The sequence below is a fragment of the Acomys minous genome (genome assembly GCF_964271855.1).
Source record: "Acomys minous genome assembly, chromosome: 16".
Classification (NCBI taxonomy): domain Eukaryota; kingdom Metazoa; phylum Chordata; class Mammalia; order Rodentia; family Muridae; genus Acomys; species Acomys minous.
The window spans coordinates 93,909,766-93,923,932 of NC_140498.1; the positions used below are offsets into that span (position 1 = coordinate 93,909,766).

General features: G+C 53.2%; 1 protein-coding gene across 3 annotated transcripts in view; it reads left to right on the forward strand.

The window, feature by feature from the left end:
• The window catches only part of WSCD2 (WSC domain containing 2), an 89,320-nt gene that overhangs the window by 58,452 nt on the left and 16,701 nt on the right, over positions 1-14,167 (forward strand). For all 3 annotated transcript variants that reach the window (XM_084762192.1, XM_084762191.1, XM_084762190.1), the window contains exons 3-6: positions 1,628-1,742; positions 4,287-4,471; positions 11,636-11,757; positions 13,417-13,591. In XM_084762192.1, the coding sequence (XP_084618318.1) occupies positions 1,628-1,742; positions 4,287-4,471; positions 11,636-11,757; positions 13,417-13,591 (597 nt within the window). The remainder of the gene's footprint in view (positions 1-1,627; positions 1,743-4,286; positions 4,472-11,635; positions 11,758-13,416; positions 13,592-14,167) is intronic.

Consider the following 14,167-nt stretch of genomic DNA (forward strand, 5'->3'; position numbering starts at 1 on the left):
TTGAGGGCTCTGTAGGGATGGGAGGATGGCAGGTACAAGCACAGGATCCCAGTGTACAAGCATCCAAACAAACGGTCTGGAGCCAGGCTGTGTGTGTGTCCAACTCTGGTCTCGTTTATACAAGCTGTGTTACCCTAAGCAGATCACAACCTCTCTGTACCACAGAGCAGAGATTCTCACAGAATCTTGTTGAGGATGCGGTAAGTGGTATCTGTAAAGCACTTACCGTAGCTTGCATCCAGATGCTGGGAGAATGTTAAGAAAAAAATAAGGGATTTTTTTTTTCCACACAGACTGTCAGGCACTGTCTTTGGGTGTGAGTTCCTGCAAGACATCAAGTAAAGGGGGGCATTCACAGAGTTAATGCATGGTTCTTTTGTTTTGTTTTGTTTTGTTTTGTTTTTTGAGACAGGGTTTCTCTGTGAAGCCTTGACTGTCCTGGACTCACTTTGTAGACCAGGCTGGCTTCGAACTCACAGCGATCCGCCTGCCTCTGCCTCCCGAGTGCTGGGATTAAAGGCGTGCGCCACCACGCCCGGCAAATGCATGGTTCTTAAATATCATCTGAAGTGACTCTTGGAACAGAAACATCCACCCAAGTCCCCCAAAGAGACAAACTGTGAAGTATTTTACCCAGCCCAGTGAATGGCAGTTTCTTTCTTTCTTTCTTTTTTCTTTTTTGTTTGTTTTTAAAGATTTATTTATTTATTATGTATACAGTGTTCTGCCTGCATATACACCTGCTGGCCAGAAGAGGGCACCAATCCCATTGTAGATGGTTGCGAGCAACCATGAGGTTGCTGGGAATTGAACTCAGGACCTTTGGAAGAGCAGCCAGGGCTCTTAACCTCTGAGCCATCTCTCCAGCCCTAAGGCCAGATTCTTATTCTGTTATTCAGAGCTTTGTACCTAGCACACACAGGACAATGCGATAGGGGCATCTGTGAGTCAGGCCAACCCAGCAAATTGATTGCTGCTTTTATCCCCACTGCAAGGGAAATGAAGCCTTGGGAAGGCTAGCCCATCTACCCTCCTCCGACCAGAGCCAGGAAGTAAGCGTGAAGTGAGCCCTGGATCCTGAACCTTCCAAGTCCAGTGAGACCCTCGAGGCAGCCATAGCAAGGGGCAGGGGATACCAGACCTTCCACGGCCACTAAAATCGGCCTTATCCTGAGTAAAGTGGGGCTCCTTCTGGCCTCGGGGTATGGCCCCAGTGTCCAGAGACACCAGGAAACCTCTGGACTTGGCCAAGATACTATGCCCTGTGTCTCCGGGGCTCGCAACCTCACCCATTAGTCCCCCTTACCCTGATCGGCCAGGGCCCAGCATTTCCCATCTCGTGTTTGCGCCCTGAGGATGGAATCGGGTGTTACACACTTGGTAAAGCCACACAGCCAGGGGCGCACAGGGGCCTCATCCCGTCCCGTACCCTTCTGCATCCTCATAGCCAGGGGCGCAGGGGCCTCATCCCGTCCCGTACCCTTCTGCATCCTCACAGCCAGGGGCGCAGGGGCCTCATCCCATCCCGTATCCTTCTGCATCCTCATAGCCAAGGGTCACAGGGGCCTCGTCCCGCATCCTTCCGCATCCTCAGCTAGACTTACGGATGTTTCCTGTTTCCCTACAGCCAAGTACATCGGCTGCTACCTGGACAACACCCAGAGCCGAGCCCTGCGAGGTGTGTCCTTTTTCGACTACAAAAAGATGACAGTCTTCCGTTGCCAGGACAACTGTGCTGAACGGTAGTGCCCCCTGCCCCGCTGCTGCCACCATGTCCCCAGACGTGTCCCTTCTGACCCTTTCCACCCTGGGTTCCTTAAACAGTGTCCTTTGCCTTGCCTTGTCAGAGGGTGAAGAAGAGATGCAGAAAAAAGGACTGCAAGATTGATTGACTTGCGTGTATGCATGTGTGTGCACATAAGCATGCGTGTACACACATACGTGTGTTCATATGTGTCTGTTTATATGTGTGTCTGCGTATGTGTGCACATGCATGTGTGTGCAGAAGGATGCATGTGATGTGGTCTGTGGGAGTGTGGCTGTGCGACAATATGGACTGTGCCGAGGAGCAGCATATAAGGAATGGCGTGTGAGGTCAGCTGATGTGTGAGGTCAGCTGATGTGTGAGGTCAGCTGATGTGTGAGGTCAGCTGATGTGTGAGGTCAGCTGATGTGTGAGGTCAGCTGGCTGTGTGAGGTCAGCTGATGTGTGAGGTCAGCTGATGTGTGAGGTCAGCTGATGTGTGAGGTCAGCTGGCTGTGTGAGGTCAGCTGATGTGTGAGGTCAGCTGATGTGTGAGGTCAGCTGATGTGTGAGGTCAGCTGGCTGTGTGAGGTCAGCTGATGTGTGAGGTCAGCTGATGTGTGAGGTCAGCTGATGTGTGAGGTCACTGGCTGTGTGAGGTCAGCTGATGTGTGAGGTCAGCTGATGTGTGAGGTCACTGGCTGTGTGAGGTCAGCTGGCTGTGTGAGGTCAGCTGGCTGTGTGAGGTCAGCTGATGTGTGAGGTCAGCTGATGTGCGAGGTCAGTCCTGACAGCTGATTGTCTCTGAGAATTGGTTAGTGTGTGACCACAAGTCTTTGCAATCCTCCTGCCTCCAGCTCTGGACTCACTGGGATTGCAGGCCTGTGCCATCATGGCTGGTTTTAAACTTCACCTGGTAAAGAACAGTTTGCTAACACCCTGTGGACTCCCAGCTCTCCCGAGCCAGGAGTCAGCTGGGACACACGTCCCTTCCTGGCTGGAAGCTTTGGGCTCTCCCTAGCACGGTGTCTCTCATCCCTTTGGCTCTGAGTTACAGGTTTATCTCTTCTTTTAGAATTGATGACATACATTTTATTTCTGCCAGTGGGTTCCGCTGTGGGAGGGGGGCCCGAGGGATGGATAAGAAGCTTAGAGGGACAGGGACATGCAGGCAGGTCCTGCAAGTGAGGTTCCAAGATGCTGGTCATGTCAGCTGCTCTTGCCTTATCTTCCAGGAAGAGCAGGCAGACAGGGTAAGGCTGAGTCACCAGGACACGCACAGGCACAGATATGGGTGGCTCTGCCCATGCACCCAGCACTACTGCATAGGGATCCAGGGATCCAGGAGACAAGCCATAGCCACCAGCATCTCCTCCAGAGACTTTTTTTTTTCCAGGCTGCTTTCTAAGGAGCCCCCATGTCTCTGGGAGCACAGTAGCCAGGGGGCTGACAGGGCTCCCCCTTCCCCGCGTTCTCAGCTAGTGCTGGCGGCTTCCTCCCACGTTTTTAGACTGCTGTCCACCGAATGGCCTTTTTAGGAAAGGATTCCTTAGCTAGGAAAAAATAGCATCTCCTCACGGCTCATGGAATTTTGTTTTGCTTTGTTTTCAGGGAAGAAATATTTTTTTTTTCTTGGCTGGGTATGTGAGCTTGGTTTTATAGCCTGCCAAAGGGATACAAGCGCCCTACTTCCTTCCCCTCCCCTCGGTGCTTCCCAAGGGACCTAGCAATGAGGTGTCACCCTGGGTGACTTCCCTGGAGGGAAGAGATTGGGTTCTTCAGAGGTGAAGGAGGAGTGTGGGAGAGGCAGAGTGGTGTGTGTGTGTGTGTGGATGTGTGTGTGTGTGTGGATGTGTGTGTGTGTGTGTGTATGTGTGTGTGTGTGTGGATGTGTGTGTGTGTGTGTGTGGATGTGTGTGTGTGTGTGTGTGGATGTGTGTGTGTGTGTGTGTGGATGTGTGTGTGTGTGTGTGTGTGGATGTGTGTGTGTGTGGATGTGTGTGTGTGTGGATGTGTGTGTGTGAATGTGTTTATGTGTATGTGCAAGTTAACGTGTGTGTATGAGTATCTGTGGATGTGTGTGTGTGAGTGTGTGAGTGTGTGTGTGTGGATGTGTGTGAGTGTGTATGTGTGAGTGTGTGGATGTGTGTGAGTGTGTGTGAGTGTGAGTGTTAATGTGGGCATGAAAGGGTAGTATGGCTGATACAACACATCAGCCAGTGATGAGGGCTGGAGGGTGTCCCCAGGATGTTCTCCCTGACCCCAGAGGTCTCTGAGTCTCCAGTGCCTTGGGCCCTCTGACCCTCCTACTTCGAGAGGTTGCCCTGCCCTTTGGAGCAGGTGTGACCCCCATTCCTCCTCCAGGCTCCCTGCCCTTCCAGCCCGTTTGTCCCTTTCCGATGACTCCTGGGCTCTTTCCTTGGTCTCCATGCCTCCTGGAGACTCTGTCCAGTCCTCTGGTCTGAGGTTTCTCCCACTGAGTCTTCCTGTCCCCTGGGGTCTCTCCGGTGGTGTCCCCCTGCCTCACAGCAGCCTCCCACAGGGGTTACCTGTACGCTGGGCTGGAGTTCGGAGCTGAGTGCTACTGTGGCCACAAGATCCAGGCGGCCAACGTGAGCGAAGCAGAGTGTGACATGGACTGCAAGGGGGAGCGGGGCAGTGTGTGTGGAGGTGTCAACCGCCTCTCGGTCTACAGGCTGCAGCTGGCCCAGGAGTCTGCGAGAAGGTGTACGTGAGTTTGCGCCCCCGCCCCCCCCCCGCCCCCATTGTGATAAATTAGCTTCAGCTCCCCACGGCCCACTCTGAGGGTCCCTGATGGTCTCATCCTCAGTGTCTGCTCTGAACTTTCTATGAGGGCCCATCACTCCAGGGCCACGGTAGGACCTTCCATCCCAGCCCTCATTCCGACCACTCAACATTCCTCTGTCCCGAGTCTGAACCTGATCTTGGCCCCGTCTCTTCTGAGATGGAATTCTCTCCACTGCCTAGGGCACTGTAGCAACCAAGATCACATACGTGCAAAGCCCTGACCTTTTCTGAGCACTTTATGTGGAATCGCTCATGTCATCTTCACGGTGACCCTTGAAGCAGACGGGGGGGGGGGGGGTGGCGGGAACCAGACCTCAGGTCACTGGCCTGACATCCCTGCTACTGGGGAGGCTGGTGGGGATGATTCCAAGTCAAGGACAGCCTGGGCTACAAGAGGATGTTCGAGGCTGACCTGGGCAACACCGTAAGAACCAGTCTCAAGAAAGTTTAAGGGGTGGGACGGTGCTGGGGGTGTGACTCAGAGTAGAGCACTTGCTGTCAAACATAAGGCCCTGGGTCAATCTTCAGGGCTGCAAAATAAAAAGGAGGAAGGAAAGGAGAGGGAGCAAGAGAGAGAGGCCGGGTAGTGGTGGTGCACGCCTTTAATCCCAGCACTTGGGACGCAGAGGCAGGCGGATGGCTGTAAGTTCGAGACCAGCCTGGTCCACAAAGCGAGTCAAGGACAGCGAAGGCTACACAGAGAAACCCTGTCTTGAAAAAAAACACACACACACACACACAGAGAGAGAGAGAGAGAGAGAGAGAGAGAGAGAGAGAGAGAGAGAGAGATGGAAGGAAGCGTGAGACACTGCCTTTACTCATTCCCATTTGAGGTTAAGGTGAGGCACCTGTCTCAGTGTCACAGCCCGTAACAGTGGGGACCTTATCCAGTGCAGCATGCTTCGCTGCTCTTTGGAAAGCTCCCCAGGGCTTGCTAGTGTCCCCGGCTTGGGTCTTGCTGGAAAAACTCTGTGGTTTGCAAACCAAGGAGAGAAGGTGGCAGGAGAGGCAAGAGACGTCTCTTCTGTGGCCACTGTCCTGCAACTCCTTCCTGAAGCCTCGGCCACCGAGGTAGCTGGGATGACAGGCCTGACACAGAAGGTACAGCTGGGTTCTACACCCCTGAGGTGCCCACAGGCCATTCCAGGCTGTTGTTCCTAGCTCCTATCTTCTTCTGTACAGTGGGACACGAATGCGCAGGTGTGCTGGCTGCAGCTCCACACCTGGATGGTTGTACAGAAAGGGCATCTTCCCTGTGGGTGTCTCTAGCACAGTCCACTGCCTGATTTTATATATATATATATATATATATATATATATATATATAAGAGAGAGAGAGAGAGAGAGAGAGAGAGAGATATCCTGGACCTTGGTAGCCTCCTGCAAACTTTGCCCTGTAGCGAACAGGGCTGAGCGTGCCACCAATTCGCAAACGTGGTGGCTGCACCCCCTGCCTCAGTCACCTGGGCTCGGGTCTGAAGGCCCAGCTGGTGAAGGACAGAGGTGGGAAGGCTCAGCTGGAGAAAGCCGTGCTGTGGGCTTGGTCTGACCGCTGGCGCAGTGAGGTTCTAACCTGTCCTCATGATTGACGCCATCTGCACCCGATGTTCAAGTGGCGATAAAGGTGACACGTTGGCCAGCTGAAGAGATGGCCTCAAATATTATCGTCACGTGAGGATACTGCTGCTGCTGCAGATGCAGCTGGCGTGGCGGGAAAGGACTAGAGTGGTGTCTCGTTAACTGCATAATCTGGGAGCGCCCCCCCCCACACACACACCCCGCCCCCTGCCTGCTTTTTGGTTCTCTGGTGTTAACACTCAAAGGCTTCTCAACTGGATGGGGTGTGTGACACACACATGGTGAGTGAGATAGTGAGATCTCTTGTGTGAGGTGGTATTTACACATAAAGGGAGGACCGGGGTGACAGACAGGTGTCCTCCCTCCTCAGCCTGCTCATCTTGTGGTAGGAAAAGACCCCTGGACAGGCACCGTACGGCCTGAGAAGAGCATCTTTGTGTTGTGTCCTGTCCAAAAGGATATGGGGCCATTTCTACTGAGAGCAGATCTCTGCGTCCTCTAGGGCAGCTGTTCTCAGCATTCCAAACACTGTGACCCCCTAATACAGCTCCTCATGTTGTGGGGACCCCCAACCATAAAGTTATTTTCGCTGCTACTTCATAACTGCAGTCTTGCTACTGTTATGAATCACAGTGTAAGTATCTGATACGCAGGACATGTGCTATGCGACCCCTGTGAAAGGGTCATTCAACCCCCAAAGGGGTCACGACCCACAGGTTGAGAACCAGTGCTCTAAGGCCGCCAGAGATGTTTCTAGTGTGGTATGCAAGGTAAAGCCTTCTACAGGAGAGCTAAAGGGAAGCCCACGCCTTACTGTGAACCCCAAGGCTGCGTCTCCCGAGACTAGAATAGAGACAGGTGGGTGGGAAGGCAGGCAGCTGACCAGATGTCCAGCCAAGATGCCTACTGGGCTCTCGGTCAGCAGTACGCTGTATGGAGAAGCCGAGTCAGGACACTGTGTACTTGCACGTAGACTCAGTGTGGAAAAGCGTAGCCTCTCTTTCAAGGAGACCACAATCCTGGGGTAACAGTTGGCGGCCAGCTGGGTCGGCTCAGCCTTGTGGGTAAGTAAGTACGGAGCACTGCAGAGGCTACCTGAAGCAGCCAAAGGGACACTTGAGTAGGATCCTCTTATCAAGGGTGACCAGGTGAGCAGGAAACCAGCGTTCAGCCAGAAGCAACAGTCCAGAGTCAGCAAATGCCTTGTTGGAAGCCGCTTCCTCGTCTGTCCCCATTATACACTTGTGGAAACTGAGGCACAGAAAACAGAAGTGGCTCCACGGAACATCCTGGGAGATTCCATAGAAGAGAGTGCATTTGGTAGGGTCTTTACACAATGGATAAAACTTCACCTGCAGAGAAGGAAAGGACACCCAGGCGTGAGACACGTTACCCAGGAACCTCCAGGAACCTGGGAAAATCTGGGTTCCCTTTGCCACCCTGGTGGACCCGTGAGGGGGTCGCTTGCTCCTGCAGAAGTGAAGACTTCAGGGGTGGGCAGGTCTCTGCAGGTGCCCTGCCATTCTGCCTTGACACAGACTCCAGGGCACACAGATTCACTCTTGGCACAGTAGGACCGAGTCTTGGAATACCTTCTTGGTGACATTACACTTGTCACAACGGCTTGCTGAATGTGCCGCTGAGTTTCACCTTCTTCCCCGAGGGACAGACCGTCTGGTGGTCGGAGTGTTTCTTGCAGGAGGATGCTTACAGGATTCAGATGGATGGAGAGGATCCAGGGAGCTGTGCTGCAGGCAAGGAGTCCCCGGGAGCCTTGGGTGGCTGTCCATGGTGCTGACTGCCCTCTGGTGCAATTCAAACCCCGTGGCTGCCACCCAGCGTCCCCTGGGCTCAGCCCCTTTCTCCTTCTCTCCCCTTCTCCTCTTTACCGCTCTTCCTTCGCCCTCCCTTTGGTTGCTACTCTGACCTTTGCCCTCTTGCCTCGATGGGGGCGTTGTGAAGTCCACAATAGCACTGAAGAACTCAGTACCCATCGACTCTCTCCTGGCTTGGATAGTGAGCTCTGCTTGTGACTATTAGCTCTAGCGATCACCATCTCTGAGAGTTGTAGGGAGAATTCTGGGCTGTTTGTGCTTTCTGCCCATTGGTACTTCCTTCCTGCTACCCCTAGCTCCAGCTTGTCAGGAAACTCGTGTCTCTTTGAATGGACCTTGCCAACTTCTCCTCTGCCAGACTCTTATAACATATGGCACTGGTGAATCTCACAATCGCAGGAGACTGGACTGACTGTAACAGGTGAACTCAGCTTGCACGTCTTGGCAAAATTCATGAAAGCAGGCAGGCAAGAGGAATGGTGTGGATTTTTCCTTTTTTTTTTTTTTTTTTTTTTTTCTACACTGATTCTGGCCAAGCTGCAGATCCATGCTGAGTCTTGATCATTGTCTGTAAGTTGAGGACCATTCCAACCATCCCTGGAGCCACCAAGCCAGTGAGAGCCCAGACAGTAGCAGCATCATGGTGCATGCTGCTCCTGATAGAGTCCTCCAAGTTTGCTCTGAGGACTGCCCAGTTCAAGATACTTGGATTTCCAACATCCATGGGGCCTTCTGACAATGTCTAAAAATAGCTGCCTTTGAACCCCCTTTGGACAGGGAGGCTGTTTGGGTAATTCAGTGCCTCTCTGACTGTGCATAGCTCATTGGCTGAGACCATTCCCTAGCCAGCATCTTTAATGCGGTGGAACTTGGCCTAATTACCCAGAGTGGCCTCTTTTAGACCAAGGAGGACTCCTCCATGTCTGCCTCTGAGCTGACACCCAGTGACATTTACCTCGTGTGCGCATATGCACATGTGTGTGTGTGTGTGTGTGAGAGAGAGAGAGAGAGAGAGTATGCACATGTTTGTGTGTGCGCGTGTGTTTGTGTGTGCACGTGTGTGTGCGTGCGTGTGTGTGTGTGTGTGTGTGTGTGTGTGTGTGTGTGTGTGTAAAGCACCAGAACAATGAAGTGACAGGACTTCTGATTCTCTTAAAGAGGGTCAATGCACCAGTGCTCCACTCTGCTCTTTCTAGTAAAAAGTTCAAGCTACTGTGGCCGTGCATGTTCCCTCCTAGACTGCCAGTGAGAGCTGACATTGTCAAAATGTAGGGCACAGGCTCCTGCAACCTGCTGGGGAGCCTGAACGTGACTGGCACGGGGGTCTCCAGAGCCCCTCCTTTGAACTGGGCACAGCTCGTGTGGAGCAGAGATGGGAAAGCGCCTTTGATGTGCACGAAAGCCAGGGACTTAACGTGCACGTGCTATTCACGAACATCCCACCTCCAGCGTAGAGGTAGCTCTCCATCCTTTGCCTGCCCACGAATCTGGACAGGCGTGTCTGCGTGTGCACCGGAGCATGGATCAGCACTCCAGCACTCAAGCCCGCCAGGCTAGAGGTCTGTGCTTTTTACTTTTTCTGAGGTCAAACAGATTGTTCCTGAGAGAGCAGCTGGGAGAGCTGGGACGTCTCTGACAAATGAAGCCTCTTAGTTTCTCGTGGAACTTTCTCAATGAGTTTGCCTCTTGAGGGCTTTTGGGGTTTGCTTTGTTCTGTAGTCCAGGCTGGCCTCAGATGCGCGATACAGCCAAGGATGGCCTTGAACTTCTGACCTTCCTGCCTCCACCTCCCACGCCTGGTTTGTTCGGTGCTGGGGATGGTACCAGGGTCTCCCGCATGCTAGGCGGGCTCCGTACCAACCAAGCCACATCCCTAGACCCCTGGCAGAGTCTTTAAGAGAATGGAACATGCTGGTACTTTATAGGGTGTTCAGCAGAATGCTGGCACCCAGTAGGGACCGTGCAAGTGCCACCTGGCCCTGCTCCCATGGTCAGGGTCTAGCTTCTTTGTTCTGCCTGTGCTTCTGAGGAGGAGCACCCAATTCAAGATCCGAGCAGTAAAGAGCTGGCTCGGTGCCGGAGCGCTTGCCTTGCTCTAAGCAAGCCTGGGCTGTGCTAGGCCCTGGATATGGTTTCCAGCACTGCAAGAAAGCAAAGATCTGATAAACCTTGCAACAAATCACAGGGCCCACTTCTTGCTTCTCCCAGTTACACAAAATTTGCATTCACTGTGGAAAGGATTAAGGAAATGTTTTTATTAGGAGGGAGAAAGAGCTAGGCGGTGGTGGTACACACCTTTAATCCCAGCACTCAGGAGGCAGAGGCAGGTGGACTGCTGTGAATTCGAGGCCAGCCTGGTCTACAGAGTGAGTCCAGGACAGCCAAGGTTACACAGAGAAACCCTGTCTCAGGGGGAAGGGGGGCGGGGAGAAAGAAAGGTACACTTACCTCCTTCCTGGACTAGCCAGAGCTTTCAACTACACCCTTGCGTCAGGCTCTCTTCCCGAAGGCCAGACCAAGGTCATGGTTCCAGATGTTTTCTTCAGGGGTGACTTCTTTTGGGGACACAACAGTGGGGTGCAGGTTTTCCACTATGCAACTGTGTTATTTTCATGTTAAGGCTCTTAAAGGGAGTCTGCTCCCCATCAGCACAGTATCAGCTCCTGCAGCCCATAGCTGTCCATCCTGGGTCAGCAAAGACTTGTAAGGTCCAAGAACTTTCCCCTAAAGCTCAGCACAGGGGAGGGCCCTGGGACAGGAAGGGAAGGGCAGTACACTAAGATGCTGCCGGGAGCTTTGCTTCCTGTGGTCTGTGGTCCTGCAGCATTGGTCCTTCTGATGAGAATGTGGAAAACCCTGCGTGTTGTGCACCTGTTCCTTGTATGGGGCAGTCCCACCATTGAGATTGAGGCATGAGGCACAGGAATGCTAAAAAAGAAAAGGGGGTAAGGGGGTCCCCAGAGAACCCATCTCAGTCACCTGGTGCTGGGACAGAGGAGTGTCCCCTGAAATATTGTTCACTGGAAACAGGCCCATTCTTTTTCTTTCTGCTTTGGCTTTGCTATGTGACCTCAAATGCTGCCTTGTCTGGGCTTCAACCTTCTAGATCTTCCTTCCAGAAGAGCGTCTCTCAGAGTGACTTACAGGTTGTGGTCCAAGTAGTCCAACAATGCATGTCTCCCGACAGAGAGGCTAAGGATAGATACGGTAGCTGTTTCAGTCCAGGAGGCTGGACTGTCAACCAGTCCCGGTGTGGCTCTGGGGTCCCAGGGAATTCCTGGAGCTGCTGATCTTCGGTCTTCACTGGGATCCTGAAATGGGTTCGAATAGCAGTGAGGGAGCACCTCAGCAGCAGGGTAGATGAACTTGCCGCTGAGAGTGAGGGCAAGCAGGCAAAAAAAACAAAAACAAAAACAAAAACAAAAAAAAAGACAACACTTCTCCCATGTCCTTTTATGGAAGGGGGTGGCGGGGGCTGATACCGAAGGTGTGGCCCAGATTTAGGGAGGATCACCTCAAGAGATCCAATGGGGTGGCGGCGGGGGGCGGGGGGGGGACCCTCGCAAGTTTGCCCAGCTACTTCTTGGGCTTCAGTTGGCTCCAGATGAAGTCGGGTTGATGGCCAAGATGAGCAGGGGCTAGGGGGTGACAGTTTCTGTCTGCTCCTCAGATGGAAGTGCTGTGTTCAGGGGCTGCTTCCGCCGACCCAGCAACCTCTCCCTGGCCTTGCCTGTCACAGTCGCCATGCCAAACATGTCCGTGGGCAAGTGTGTGGACCTGTGCACAGAGAAGGTAAGCGGGAGCTGTTTGCACCACCTGGGGGTGCAAGGACAGGGTGGCGTGAAACCTAAGGAGCAGGATGTGGGGCTGGGGAGGTAGCAGCAACTCAGAGCAGATGGGGTCACGGATTGCGACCTGTGACGAGGCGCACGGTCAGTTCACGGATCTGCACAGGGTGGCAGGAGTTGCCATTTCATGTCTAATGGTGAGGGAGGGCGAGATTGAGGTTGGCTGAGGAAGCAAAATAAACACTCCTGGTTAGTTCGTGTCATCAGCCTGGTGGGACTCCGCTGTGTGCCCTCCTCCTTGGCCCTAAGCAGTTTCTATAGAACATCTTTTTTTAAAAAAAGATTTATTTATTTATTATTATGTATACAGTGCTCTACCTGCATGTACACCTGCAGACCAGAGGAGGGCATCAGATCACATTATAGATGGTCGTGAGCCACCATGTGGTTGCTGGGATTTGAACTCAGGACCTCTGGAGAAGCAGTCAGTCTTAACCGCTGAGCCATCTCTCCAGCCCTCCCATAGAGTATCTTAAAAAGAGGTGTAACCTGCGGGGACAGATCTCACTGGGTGTGATGTGCAGTTTTCTCTCCTAGGTCTTCCTGGACCCAGGGAGGGAATCTGGGCTGTGTCTGGTTTAGGAGCCAACTGGACAGAGATAACCTGGCTCCCTGGGGGACAAAAGAAACAACCCAGGGCAGCTCTGGCATGCCCATGGGCACACCTGTATGCTTTTGGTTTAAAGGCACAGATTTGGGCCAGCAAGATGGCTCAGTGGGTAAAAACGGCTTGCCACCAAGTCTGAAGACCTGAGTTTGATTCCCAGGACCCACGTAGCAAAGGGAAAGATCTAGTTTCTGCACATCGTTCTCTGACCTCCATACGTGCACCATAGCATGCACGTCCGTCCGCGCAACCAGCTGATAATTCACAGCACAGGTCAGGACAGAGTTTCCCAGGATGTGCACTGTGTGATGCTGTCGTGTGAAAGACAGGGCCAAGATGGACAGAGGCATGGCCTTCCTGGTTCTCTCTCATGCTTCAGGGGAAAGCATCAGTGCAGCACTGACACTCTCTACCACAACCCTCAATAAATCCCTTTTGCCAGAAAAGATGGCGTTTGACCCTAGGTTCAGTCTCAGTGGGGAAAAGGGCCCAGGGTGAAATTTTCCAACATTAGCCACTCAGAATCCCCAGGCTTCAGCACACCCCGTGAATACCTGGACCCTGAAACTCAAGGGTCTTATTGAGCTGGCAAGGCTCGGAGAGGCCCTGCACATCCTCAGCTCTAGATGATTGCTAATCCCTAATTTGGTACCAATGATATGTAAGATGTTGCTATGGTGATCACTGAGTGAAAAGATCCAGATGCTCAATGCCCAGATGGTAATTTTCCGGAATGTTTTTGTCCTCACCATGAAGCCAGCAGATGGAAAGGGCTGGTACATTCTGTGGGCGCCTGCTTCTCCCCCCCCCCCCCCACCGCCCTTCCTGGCTATGGATACCAAGTTTCTCCTGAAGGCTTATTTCAGATAAACTATTTATCAGCACAGGAACTGGGATGGAGCAAAGCTGCCATGGTGGGTAGCTGCCGGTGTCCCTGGAGGAGGATGGTGGGCTGTACAAGGGGCTGGGTGACTCTTCCTCCACTCTCCTGCCCAGGAGTACCCCCTGGCAGCTCTCGCTGGCACCGCCTGCCACTGTGGGTTCCCCACCACACGGTTTCCTCTTCATGACCGGGAGGATGAGCAACTGTGTGCACAGAAGTGCAGCGCCGAGGAGTTTGAGAGCTGCGGGACGCCCAGCTACTTCATTGTGTACCAGACGCAGGTCCAAGGTAAGCCAGGCTGCCACCGCAGACCCTACTTCCCAGGTGTGTCCGGGCCACTCCGTTTCCTAGCCAACTGAAGAGAGGACTGAGGGCTGGGCTGGGACCTCACCTAGGCTTAGGGCTCCTGGGTGTGAGACAGAGGTAGCAGCTTGAGGGGTGGTTCTAATGAGCCTGTGTCTGTCCCTCATCGCTAAGGTAGCTCTTTGCTGATAGTGGAAAGAGAGCCTTGGGCCTCCTCTCTTCCGACACAGACCCAGCCGATACCCCCTGTCCAGGCCCCAGTTTCTCCATCCATGGAAAATGAAGCTGTAGGCGGTTGGGCCCCCAATGTCCTTTTCTGTTCTGGATTTGTTGTTGTGCCTACAACTTCTTCCTTCTCTCTCTTTCTTCCCCTCCCTGACTCAGTCATCTTTTCCATCTCTGCCTTCTTTGCCTGAAGAACCCACACACTGTTTACCTCTCTACTTGGCACACCCATGGGGGTGGGGGGTGGGTGTGCCAAGTGTAGTGATGATGAGTAGCTAGGATGGTGGTGATGATGGTGACGATGATCACCATGGTGATGATGATGGTGCTGATGGT